This window comes from Lynx rufus, unplaced genomic scaffold (genome assembly GCF_022079265.1).
Source record: "Lynx rufus isolate CCGP_SWC_20201006 ecotype Redwood Valley unplaced genomic scaffold, mLynRuf1.p SCAF_20, whole genome shotgun sequence".
In the NCBI taxonomy this organism is placed as follows: Eukaryota; Metazoa; Chordata; class Mammalia; order Carnivora; family Felidae; genus Lynx; species Lynx rufus.
Window position 1 is genome coordinate 22,052,031 of NW_025814835.1, and position 12,948 is coordinate 22,064,978.

At 35.3% G+C, this 12,948-nt stretch overlaps 1 protein-coding gene across 1 annotated transcript in view; it reads right to left on the reverse strand.

Moving 5' to 3' along the window:
• DCC (DCC netrin 1 receptor) overlaps positions 1–12,948 on the reverse strand; it is a 753,976-nt gene that overhangs the window by 103,714 nt on the left and 637,314 nt on the right. Inside the window, exons 19-20 of the mRNA XM_047086216.1 lie at positions 7,889–7,996; positions 1,465–1,659 (exon numbers count right to left, since the gene is read on the reverse strand). Coding sequence (XP_046942172.1) covers positions 1,465–1,659; positions 7,889–7,996 — 303 coding nt within the window. The remainder of the gene's footprint in view (positions 1–1,464; positions 1,660–7,888; positions 7,997–12,948) is intronic.

Genomic DNA, 12,948 nt, shown 5'->3' on the forward strand with positions numbered 1-12,948 from the left:
GGGTCTGTAAATCCTGTGATCACTCATCACTCTGGTGTTTAATACACTTGGATGCCTTAAATCATCTTAAATCCTCCCTGAGATCTCTAGTTGGCACACGATGTGAGCATGAAATTAATTTGGCACTTGTCTATAGATAAAGACGAAGCATTTGTGAAACAGTATCTAGTTACATTTCATGCTCCCACAAAATGAAGAACCAGTTTCCTTTCAGTTGCTCATTTGGAGTGAAACCTGATTTAGACATGAAGTCCTAAAAACCCAGAGAGATGAAGATTAACTCATTTCCTGCTGCCTCCCTCCCTCCCCAACTTCTCCTCTGTCGCTAAGAACTGTCACTAAGGCTTAGTCTGAATGCTTGTCTGTGTATTCTTGGCAAACTTTCAGATTTAGCTGTTACCAAGTCCAGCTTTGAAAGGCTAGCTCCTTCACCAGAATTCAAAAGTCTACTATTTATTAGGGTACCTTTCCTAGGGGAATTGAATGACTATACAATTATTCTAAGACTCTTCTTTCAATATGTCAACCAACTGGGTGAAAATGTCAACCATCCTCATGTTTCTAATTTTTCAGTTGTTTGCCATCATGTATTACCAAGTTTTCAGCCAGATATACAGACATAATGTGGTCACAGGTTTAAAAGAGAGTACCTGGCTTGAGAACAACACCCATCATACCTAAATGTACATCTTTAAATATCAGCTATGAAACATTCAATTTTTTTTTCAATTGCTAAATAACAGAGGCTCTTGAAACCATTTGTCTCCCAGAAAAAATAATACTGTTCTAAAATAGTAAGGACTAACATGAAGTTTATTTTGATGTAGTCACTGTTCTTGGGCCTTACCATTTTTCTTTATGAAGATATAACTATGCTTGAATTGAGTAGCTATTTTTACTCTTGCAAGCATGGGGAGTTTTCTTCTAGTAATCATACTGCAAGATTTTTTTTTCTTGTTGCTACCCTAGGTCTTAAAATAAACACATTCATTTTGTTTGAGATTTTCTGTCTTGCCATATCAACTTTTCTTTTTGTATATAAGGATAATAGTTCCTCAAAGAAAACATTTAAAAGGGCAGTAGTATGGCATTCACATAATTCAGTGCTTTTTAATTTTTATTTCCTTACATAAATGGCAAAAAAGTTTCATTATATTTTGAATAGAACCACTATACATGAAATCAATACAAAATTCCAAAAGGATTGTAAATGAAAAAAAAAAAAAGTCAAGTTAAATATTCCTGCCTTGTGCCAATGGCAGAAAATGTGATAACAAAATAGACCTTTCTTTGACATGCTGGCTTTCAGCATAAAAATGTACATTTAAATTTATTTTTAATGTCCACTGTAGTCATGCTGCCAACAGAGATGGAAAAGACAGTTCCTAACTCAGACTCCATAACTATTTTACAACAATCCCACAGAAAAAGAAAGGCTATACTGTACTAGAAAATGATTCAAACCTTTCAGAGTCCTGAAGAGGATGGGATCAGACAGGGGCCCAACTCCTTTTGCATTTCGTGCTTGAATTCGAAAGTAATACATAGTGTCAAGGTTGAGATCCATGATTTGATGAGTAAGCCGATCACCACTGATTGTTTCCATAACCCAGTCATCAATTGGTATGTTCTTATCCAAGGTATAAAACAAGATGTAAGCTGCATAAATAGATGAATTTAACTTTGTTTAGTATACTGACTGCATGCTATACTTCTGTTTCTAAACACTCATGTTTCCCAAATATAATTTGCAATGATTTTTTTTACATTCACAATCTATAAACTACAGTATTCACTTTGGCAAGTAATGATTTTTTTTGATATTGCAAAGATCAGACAAATAATTGCTTCAATGTGCAGAATCTGAAAACTGAATAGACCATTTGAAACAAAAATATCTGCCATATTTAAAAATACAAGGTTTCTGCTGCCTATAAGTCTTGTGCATGGATTCCTGACTGACAGAAACGCTGAGATAACAAATGTGTGTTGTTTGTGGCGATACCGTTACGCAGCAATAGACAACAAAATAGGCTAATGGTGACCTTGGCAATCTGCACTCCAGGTGATTTCTGTATTCAAACAAGTTCAGGAATCACTGCTTTAGTTGATACGTGGAATCTGTACATTTTTGGCATCTGTTGAGATGTTGATGAGCAGATATGAATGTCTTATGATGCAGAGAGCTCAGTAAAAGATGAAAGACCCAGGTAAAGAATTCTGAAAAACTTGGAAAGACTATCTGAAACCTCCTTCTGGTTCATATTAAAATTGGAAGACCATAATTCAAAAGGGATTGTGAAATATCACTGGGCAAAGAAGTTGTTTCTGACTCATTTATAACAACCCCCGTGATCAATATCAATACAATCTTCTAATATTTCTTGAGTCAGAATAGTCTCCATTCTTGTCCTGAATAGAAGACTCTGGTATTTTATTTATTTATTTGTTTGTTTGTTTGCTTGTTTTTAGCTTTTATCATGTGCATATCTTATCTTTTCAAAAGGATACGAACATTTCTTTAGTTCAGGAGCCATATCCTATATTGCTTTTTATTCTTCAGAGAAACCAATAAAATCAACTTCACATAATAGGTATTGAAACTCAGTTATTGAATGAAATCCTCTGGCCAGTCAGCACATAATGTTTTACATTCATGACATTTAATGCAATTGTAGAGGTATTATGGGCTGTTGTAAGTGTTCAATGACACTGAAAACTTGGAAAATTGTATTCTCTCAGGTCAGCCATATTTATTCCTGATTTTGTTTATTTATCAAATGAGAATAAAATGTTTGCCTTCCTTGTGTTTTGGGGATTTTTTTTTCGTTCGTAAAAAGCATTCAAGTAAGCATTTAAAAATGACAATTCTGGCATCAAATAAGTAGGATTAAGTGTGTAAGATCAGCTTTTGACAACTCCCAATTTTATTCGAAGTGATTCCCTGATATGTATGGGGAAGTCTATCTTTTTTTTTTTTTTTGTAAATTTGAGACCTGAGATGGAGAATAGAAACTTACTGCTACATCATTCTCTAATCATCAACTCTAAATATTGGCCTTAGAGAAACCATATAATTTCATTTGGATGTATGAGTTTGGTGTGGGACTGAAGTCTTAGCATACGGATTTCCACACAGGTTAGAACGAATCCGTTGGTTTCCCAGAACCTCTTTGTATCTATATGTTCATTTCTCTGTGTCCAAGTTTTTTTCTTCATCCTTTTTCTTACTTAAAAAAAGTCATTTTAGAGAGAGAGAGAACATGAATGAGGGAGAGGGGCAGAAAGAAAGAGAGAGAGACTCTCAAGCAGGCTGCATGCTCAGCGCAGAGCCTGACACAGGGCTTGATCCAACGACCCTGGAATCATGATCTGAGCTGAAATCAAGAGTCAGACGGTCAACTGACTGAGGCAGGCAGGTGCCCCTCTCTTACTTTTTTCTACTTTCTTTTTGTCTCTTACCCACCATAACCAGCCAAATAATGAAAACTATATCCTGTGTTGGGTGGTAAGACCTGGGATTGTTAACACAAGTGGGCACTCCTGCTAGAATCACATTTGTCTAAATACGTATAAAATGTAACATCATACATCTGTCATTTTGCCTACTTACACAAATAGGTAGTTGTAATTCCAAAAGGAAAGTGTCAGAAAATGTGCAATTCCACCTTTCTCCTCTCTTCTTTTTCTGTACTTATTCCTACAGACCAATGATTCCCTTCCATGGGTCACCTGCTAAGTATCAGGAAGACCAAGATGATTCCTACTAGCAAGGAGCTCAGCCCAGTATGAGCTCTTCCTCTTTCAAAAACTGATTCTAATAATCATGTATATCAATAGATATATAATGGTGGACTCATTTCTTCCTTCTTTGTGGTAAAAAAAAATACTAAAAAAACAAAAACAAAAATAAAAAAAACACCAGGCTATGAGTTCAGGAAGACCTGACTTCAAGTCATAGGTCTATCATTTCCTGACTTTGCAACCTTGACCAACTTGCTTAATCTAAGTATGTCTCAATATTCTCATCTGAAAATAAGTTGCCATGAGGTAATGCATTGTAGGAATCTAATATAGGTGGGTATTCATATTATAATATCTTATATATAGTGACTATGTAGTAAATGCTCCATCAATTCATTTTTTTCTCTCCTTCCTTCCTTCTTTTCTTTTTTCTTTTTTTCTTAATATTAGTAAAGCTTAAGGAAGTGTCATATTTGGAAGAGCTAGAACTTTGACTTCAAGTCAAACAATAGATTTAATAGCAATTCAATGATTATTCTACTCAATAAATATTTATTAATTAACTACTAAGTGTCAAGAATATTGATACTGAAGACAAAGTATTGATCAAAATCTGAAACCCGTTTTTATGGAATTTTCAGCCACATAATAAGCGTTTAGATTTTTTTCTCCTGATTATATGAGAAGGGGAGGTAGAGGAAGAAGTCAAGATGGCTAAATTTCCAACTTTGCAAAGGGGTGAGCCTGAAAATTTTTAAATGATGGGAGTTAGAATATTTAGACACGTCTGACTGTAGTGAGTGCTCAGTGGGGCCACAATCCTGGACGGTCTTACAACCTATTACAGAATATAAGAATGCATTATTTGGCTGGTTATGGTGGGCGGTAGACAAAAAAAAAAAAGAACAAAAAGAGAAAGAAGGGAGAGAGAGAAGGATTGGGGAATAGTAGGAGGTGCCAATAAAACAGGCAAGTAGAAATGTATAATATGAGGTAGGATATGCATGTTTAGAATTCCTTGGATGGAGATGCAGATTTCAGAGACATAAGTTTGTATTCACCAAAGCCTTGGCTATACTATACACACTTTTTCAGATAAAGTAACAAAGAGAACGAAAAGATCTATTTAAGAAACGGCAAATAAAATGTCTGCTAATAAGACTGAGAAGCTCTAGCCTGAAATTGGAAAGAAAAGTGGGTAGGTGATCTTACAAAAGTCAAGAGGAAAGAGAATTTAAGAAAGAGGAAAACAGGACTAGAACATCAAATGACACACAAAAAAGATAACATAATCTTATCCATTGGATAGTACTGATAAGGAAACAATCTCTGAAGACCTTTTTTTTTTTTTTTAACTATGTTGGTCTCTGATGTTCATGTTGGATGCTGCATTTATTTAGATCAATGTTTCAAAACTCTAGCTGTACATTAAAATCACTTGGGGAGCTTTTAAAATATAGCATGCTCAATCCTTTCTCAAATAAATTAAAACATAAATCAGTTGAGAATCACTGATTTGAACCAGTTGAATACTAATAAGCTGGAGCAAAACGTAGTGTAATAGTGAAGAGTATGAACATGAGTTTTAAATCCTAGCTCTGCTACTTCTTGGTTATTGGACTCTGGGAAAGTTATTTCCCCTAGAAATCTCTCGTCTCTTTATTTTGAGGTGGAATAATAGGAAGATGGAATCCCTTATAATACTAAAGTGCTTAGCATGATGCCAAGCATGTAATAAATTCTCTCCATTCTCTCCTGAAAATCTCAGTACAAATTCCTAAGCTGCCAGTTTACAATCAAGGAATCTAGGCATTGGCATTATCTAGATCTCCTTCTTTGTCCTCTTTTTTTGTTTAATCTTTTTGAAGTATATATATTTACAAATTGATGCTCGGTTCTATGCAGAGTACATGAGTAAAGCCACACCCTAGAACGGATTTCAAATGGGAATAATAACAGCTGATTTGTTTTAGTTCTCACTGGACATCAGAGACGTTTCTCAGCAGTTTATTATTACATTCTACAAAAGAAGTTATATTACTATCCTTATTTTTATGGATGAGAAAGTGACCTTAGGAAAGTTAACTTACCCAGGTATCTCCCTCAGAAGCTTAGGGTCCTAACCACCCTGCTCTACTGCTGTGTGCATGCAAGGACTTGGGAAACAAAAGAAACATAAAGGTAGGATGTGAGCACGTTCTGCCACATCGGCACATACACGCTCTGACACGTTGGAAAAGAGCTCACATTTCCTTTGTACTTTAGAGAAAAACACAGTGTAGTAAATCTGGGCCCTCTGTTATATGGTATTTTGAATATTTCGGCATCCTGTTTCCTGGAAGTAATTTCACTGAAAGAATCAATATGTATGGAATAGAAACTATCTTAAGGGTTTTGCTCCCTGTTGAGTTGAGTCCAATTATGTCAACTTGATAATAACAATTTTGTTTTAATAAATAAACTAGGCTTTTGACGGTAAAAAGTATTGCCTCCCATACTTCTATCTTACCATTGTGAGAGATTGGATACCGAACATACAACTTTTAGTAACATATGTGGAGAAGGTTTCTTATACATGCACTGTCACTTTGGCACACAGAATTTTATTGCTTAGATTAATTTGCATTTCTTAATATGGAGCAGACTTCCATTTTTTCCCTGAAAAAGCAAAATTAAGCTTCCTTTCAGAGTTGAAAACACATTCCATTGTTTACATTGACTATTTGATGAGATTCATTTCAATAAGAGTGGAGAATTTGGGTAGTATATGACTTATTTTATCCCTTACCAAAAAATATGTACTTTTTCCATCAGAACTTGTTTTTATTTAGACAACTTCTATTCTGTTTTTTTCTTCTTAAGCTTATTATCTATTGATTTACCATATGCTTATAAATAACTGTTTATAACATAATAAAAAAGTCATCATGTAAACAAACTAAAATCTAAAAAAGCACTGAAATAGAACCAATGAAAATACATCATAACACTGAGGGGAAACAGAAAGAGAAAATTAGAATGAACCAGGCTCAGTTTTAGAAAGTCAGGCAGAGTGACAACTCAGCATATAAGATTTTGGGGAGATTTAATATCCCTCTTCTCTTTCTGTATTTGTCAGCTCAAATGAAAATTCTGTTTGCTATTGCACTAAGAGCAATTTCCTAGAGAAAACAAGTCTTCAACTTAAATTTAAATCTCATTTGGAATTTTCACATTATCTTTTCATTTTGGAAAATTCAGAAAGTAACTCACACAAAGTAAGTGTGCCATCTGAACTGTAATTTCCAAGCTTATCTCTGTTATCACAGAATGACTGAATTACTTTGCTAATTTATAATAGTGTTATCCACTTGTATGAAAAAAAAAGAAGAAAAAGGAGTGACTCTTACATGTGCCTAACCCAATGGTTCAAGTTAATTAGACTATAATGTGCACATTTTTAGTTATACAATATTTTTCATAATAATTATATGCTATGGAGACATCTATTAAAAGCCTAAAGTGATCATTTAAATGCAAAATCCCTGATAGAACTCCATTATATTTTTCATACTAAATTAACATTACAGGCTTCTAATGGATGCTTTAATTAGGCATTGATGTTATCAGCAATATTTGGCAAAATAAAATGTGTCACTGTGAAATATTCATTAAGTTCAATTTCTGTCAGTCAATATTAAGTATTTTATGAACCTTATGATTTAAGTAAGAAGCTAAAAGCTAAAGTGAGGAACTAAAAACCTCTTTTGTATGTGCCATTCAAAAATACATGGTCATTAGGTGTCTTTTGTATTTTATAACTGCCAAACAACCAGCTTCTTGTTAGTCATTTATGCTCAGAGACATTCCATTAGAAGGTTGTCCTAATGCTCCACAAGATGAAAGACAAAAGGTCTATACTAATTAAAATACACATCCTTCAAGAAGCAACTCAAGTGATATGTGTGTGTGTGCATATTTGTAGGCACCTTTAGAAGAAATTCCATGGTCAGTGGGGGGCAAGAAGAGACAACCAGAAAGCATCAGGGAGTACACAGAAATTCTGGGACAGAAAACAAATACACAAAAGGCATGGACAGTACACACGAGGTAAGCAATCGCAGGGTAAGCAGAGCAATGCTGGGAATGTAGCAGAGATGCTTACCGGTAATTTTCCCATTGGCTTCCAAGGGAGGCTGCCAACTCACAATGACAGCACGAGGCTTCCCTTCTCTAGTAATGACTGTCAAATCCTTGGGAGCAGAGGTCGGGGCTACGAGAAGAAACAAAGACAAGGCCTTGTCATTGGATGTGAAAGAAAACAGACGTTTATGAGACTTCTAATCATGATGTTGACACTCAGAATCCGTCGTGCAGTATATCATGTTTATCCTACCAGTTTCGATTTATTTCAAGTGTTTTAATTAAACAAGCAAACAAAAATACAGAAATTAATGTTTTTTCCATGGAAGTCAAATGACTTCCAAAGGTGTAAATATGGAAAAGAGAACGGAGTATGTGTGAATACAGAGAAGAAAAGTATAACGGATATTTCCAAGTGAGCACCACACTAAACATTTAAGAATTATTATAAGAACAAAGAAATGTACACATACTTAGTGAGATTGATGGCTACCTGTCTCCAAGAGACAGAATTCTGTACCAACTGTAGGATTTATAAATACAAATGTCACCTAATTCTATATTTTCTTAAAAGCAAGAAGAAGAAAAAAGAAAAGAATGTACTTAAATGCATTAAGATGTTTTAACCATCTTGCCTAGGTAAACATACTAGGTTATCTCCTAACAAGAAGGCAAAAAAAATATTTGAAAATAGAAGAGGTATGGAATCTATGAAGGTCTTAGTATCAGTCTGGCGTGGAATAGGAAGGCACGAAACTCTGCCTTTCTTAGAGTTACTTTTCCTACATGTTGTTGAGGGGAGGGGCAGAATTTATCACCCCAAAATATGCCTCTTTGGCCTAAAGACTATTTTAGGCCTCTTTGGCCTAAAGACTATTTTATTTCAAGACCACAATAGACATCGGAAAAGCTCTGCAAATTTAGTAGATGTTACCCTTTTATAAGAGAAATTTTATTTATAAGAGTGTCTCCCTCTAGGTACCAAGAAGAGAATGACAAAATCTCTAGAAACTTTTATTAAGGAGAAGGTAGGAACTTAATTCTGCATTACAATGACACTCTTGTTTCTTGTGATTTGCCTGAAAACCTCCCATAACTGGCTTCCCACCCCACAACATACTCTTTTGTTTTTAGTTGTAGATTGTATATAAGGTGACGGCTTGGGACATTTTATTATTTTTTTTTTTTAATTTTTTTTTTTCAACGTTTATTTATTTTTGGGACAGAGAGAGAGACAGAGCATGAACGGGGAAGGGGCAGAGAGAGAGGGAGACACAGAATCGGAAACAGGCTCCAGGCTCTGAGCCATCAGCCCAGAGCCTGACGCGGGGCTCGAACTCACGGACCGCGAGATCGTGACCTGGCTGAAGTCGGACGCTTAACCGACTGCGCCACCCAGGCGCCCCAGGCTTGGGACATTTTAGTGAGTAACAGTTTTCCTGGGTATCCTCCATGTATACAGGAGGTATACATGTTTTTAAACTCCTGTTTGTTTTTCTCCTATTAATCTATCTTTTATTATGGAGGAGTCTCGGCCAAAGACCTAGAAGAATAAAAGGAAAATTATTTTTCCTCTCACATTGTGCTCAACAAAATTTTAAATATATTTTATTTTTAACATTTTTTTTTTTTAATTTTTGAGACAGAAGGAGACAGAGCATAGGGGGAGGGTCAGAGAGAGAGGGAGACACAGAATCTGAAGCAGGCTCCAGGCCCTGAGCTGTCAGCACAGAGCCCGATGGGCTCGAACTCACGGGCCGGCGCAAGATCATGACCTGAGCTGAAGTCGGACGCTTAACTGACTTAACCACCCAGGCGCCCCTGAATATATTTTAAAGGTGGCAGTACACTGGCCAAGCCAGTCCAGTATCTTCCAGGCTTCTTTAGACCTGCTTTTTCACTGTCTATGCTTTGAAATGCAGTGAGTTTTCCTTCTAGGCAATGCACAATGCTCCGAGTCGATTATTGATAGTCTCTTTTAGTCACCCTCAGTTTGACCTGGGAAATTTCGGAACATATCTTAAATTCTATGAATGGGTTCTAGAGGTATTTCCAGATCTCTGCATAAGAATGCTTGTGTATTACAAGAGAGGTACAGTTTGGTCCTAATTCTGAATTCTTCGCTTTTACCGTTCTCTTTGGCTCTTCTGTTGGCCCTGTCATGGGGAATCTGAGTTACAGTACTTCCAGTTTCTCTTCCCGAATATAATTTCAAGTGAAGGAGACACCAAACATTTCCATCTAGCATAACATTTATTTCCAATGCCCTAGTTCTCAAAGCCACTAGTATTCCAGGTTAACCAAAGCTGCACCTAATCATAATATCCTGACAAGGTACTTAATATATTTAAATTAAAAAAATGAAAGCAGGAAGAGAATACATAGGTCTAGTGTAGTTGAACCCTGAGTAAAGAAACTACATATGTATATGGTTTAATGAACCAAGAATGAGGCCATTCTTGCAAGAAAAGTTCTGTTACAGCAAAATATCAAAGAGGCAATACTCTCTTAAAGATGGATTAGTCTCATAAAGAGTTCATTGAAGATATTTTCTAAGCCATAGATAGGAAGGTAACATATAGTCACAAATTGACTTAGAGTATTATACCAAGCATAATAAGGAATTTTCTGATTATGGAAGCAATTAAAAGATCTGTCTTTCTAACTACTCAGAATAATGTGTGTTTTCTTAACTGGGTTAAAATTCAACTTGATGGCTATTTAGAAAACAGTTAAATGGTGATGATTAGACTGCTTCACTGAATCTGTTACTATTTTCAAAAAAGATAAAAATGACTTCAACTTTACCTAACAAAATAATACACTGAAGAGGTGGTTATTTTTCAAAAAAAAAAAAAACAAAAAAAAACAAAAAACAACCCAATAAAACTTTTCTAACAGCCAATCTATTTCAGGTGTTGTGCAAGTTTTTCTTTTTCCTCAAGCCATGTGAATGTTGGTGAATAGCGATTCTGGTATTGCAATCAACAGCTTAAATGTTTAGGATTATCATATAAGCTGCACACTGTTAGGACAGGAATGTGGCTCTAACAACTTCAGGGATGTCTACTGAATCCAGCAGAACGTCTCTGGTCTGTTCCTCTCCAATCTCACAGGTTCCGCCCAGAGGAGACCTTTTAGAAATTCTTCACTGACTACCAATCTTCTTTGGATTAAATGTAAATAAATAACAAATAATAAATACCAGGCCCTGATATTTACACTTCACTTTCTTTTACAGCCTCATTTCCCCTTGTTGTCCCATGATTCTTGTGGTCCAGTCACTCTGAACCATTCACAAGTGTCTCTAGAAGACATCTTTCTGATACTTGCTCATGTATTTTTGTACATGCTGCTCCTTTCCTTGGAAGTTCCTGGAATAGGTACCTGATGATACTCCCTGGCCATAGTTCAATTATTTTTTCTTTTGTGAAACTCTCCTTTATTTCTCTAGACAGAATTTATATTTGGCTCTGTTTGTTCAGATTCTAACTTGCCCTACACTCTATGGTTGTATTTCTTATATTATTTCAGTTTATTTTTTTTTTTGCATTATTTCATTATTTCAGATGTCTTTCTAATTATTTATATTTTACTTAACTAGAATAAAATTAAGGATTTATCACCTGGACAGAATGAAATGTTTTATTTCAAGGATTTACCAACCACTCTTAGCCTTGTCATAAACAATTCCAGCACAAGAACATAACTATGTGGCCCTATACAGTCTTTAATGTTACTACAGAATTAGAACCAAACGTGGTGTTATTTCATTCACTTCATTTCCTTCTCACAGTTCTAAAGGTCTGAAGACACTTGTGAATTATTTCTTGCTTCTCATCATCACCCAGAGATCTCATCCACATGCTATTTACACTTTTGTCCAGATCATTATCTGTTTTGACAATCACCCTGCCTAAAACCACTCTCTAGCAGTTAATATCTTTTTGTCAGAAATGGGTCTCACTGCTAGTACCCCTACAAGGCTATGCAGTTGATGAAAAATCAAGAGAATACATTTATCAATTCAGATTTTAGGGTGCATTTTATGAAAGGGAAAAATGAATGAATTTGCTTGCTTTAAGAGGAAATTACTACTCCTTCTCTTTCATTCAGGGAAGACCTAATGTCTTACTGGTTTATGTTTAACTCCTTTCATTTCCTTTTAAGTAAAAAGGAAGAGCAGGGCCTTTATTCTCCCCATGGCACATAATTCATTCAGCATGTCTCATTCTTCCTTTGAAGCTGTGAACATTGGCATCTAGGGCAGAATTCTAGGAGAAAGAGTTAATATACATAAACATGTAAAACAGAAGAAGATGAAAAAAAAAAGAAGGATGTTGAAATTAAATCCAACAAACTAGAAAACTTCTTATAGAAAGAAGTATCCACAAAAATGTAACAATATTAACAACAGACTCTCTGAGTTAAAGTAGTAGCTTGGATTAAGGGTCACAATTGCAATGCCACGGGACAAATTCTAATGGAAAAAGAAATTCAACTTACCTGAGAGTTTTATTGGTACAGCTTTATTTTTAATTTGGAAATGTGTGGTGTAGTTTACCCCTAACTAGAATACCATGAAACCAATCCAAAAGCATGTTGATTCCCTGTTCTTCAGATGTTGGATTTCTGTGAACTATAAAAGCCAAGTGTACTGCATGTCTGTTAAGGTTATGAACTCAACGTTTATGATCCATAGTAAATGTGACTGGTAAAAATTTACAGTGAGTTACATTTTCCTGTGATTTGAACTATTTCAAATTGCATGAAGGTTTTTCCATTGTGTTGCCTTATTGCCAAGGAGTGAACATAACCACAAAGAAACTTCTTCCCATACCCAGTTGTGGTTATTTATGGTAAACATTACAATGTGATTATGGCTGTAATGCAATGTTTTATTTTGTATCTAATTTCTTTCCAAGAAAGTAAATGCCCACCATGGCTACTAATCAAAGACTCAAATGTTTTGGACAGAGTTCAGTGCATGGATTTCTGCTTTCACTTAAAGGAATTGAGAAAAAAGATTTATATTCATTTAGATCCCTGGAGTTAACACCCAGATTAAAACCAGATTATTCA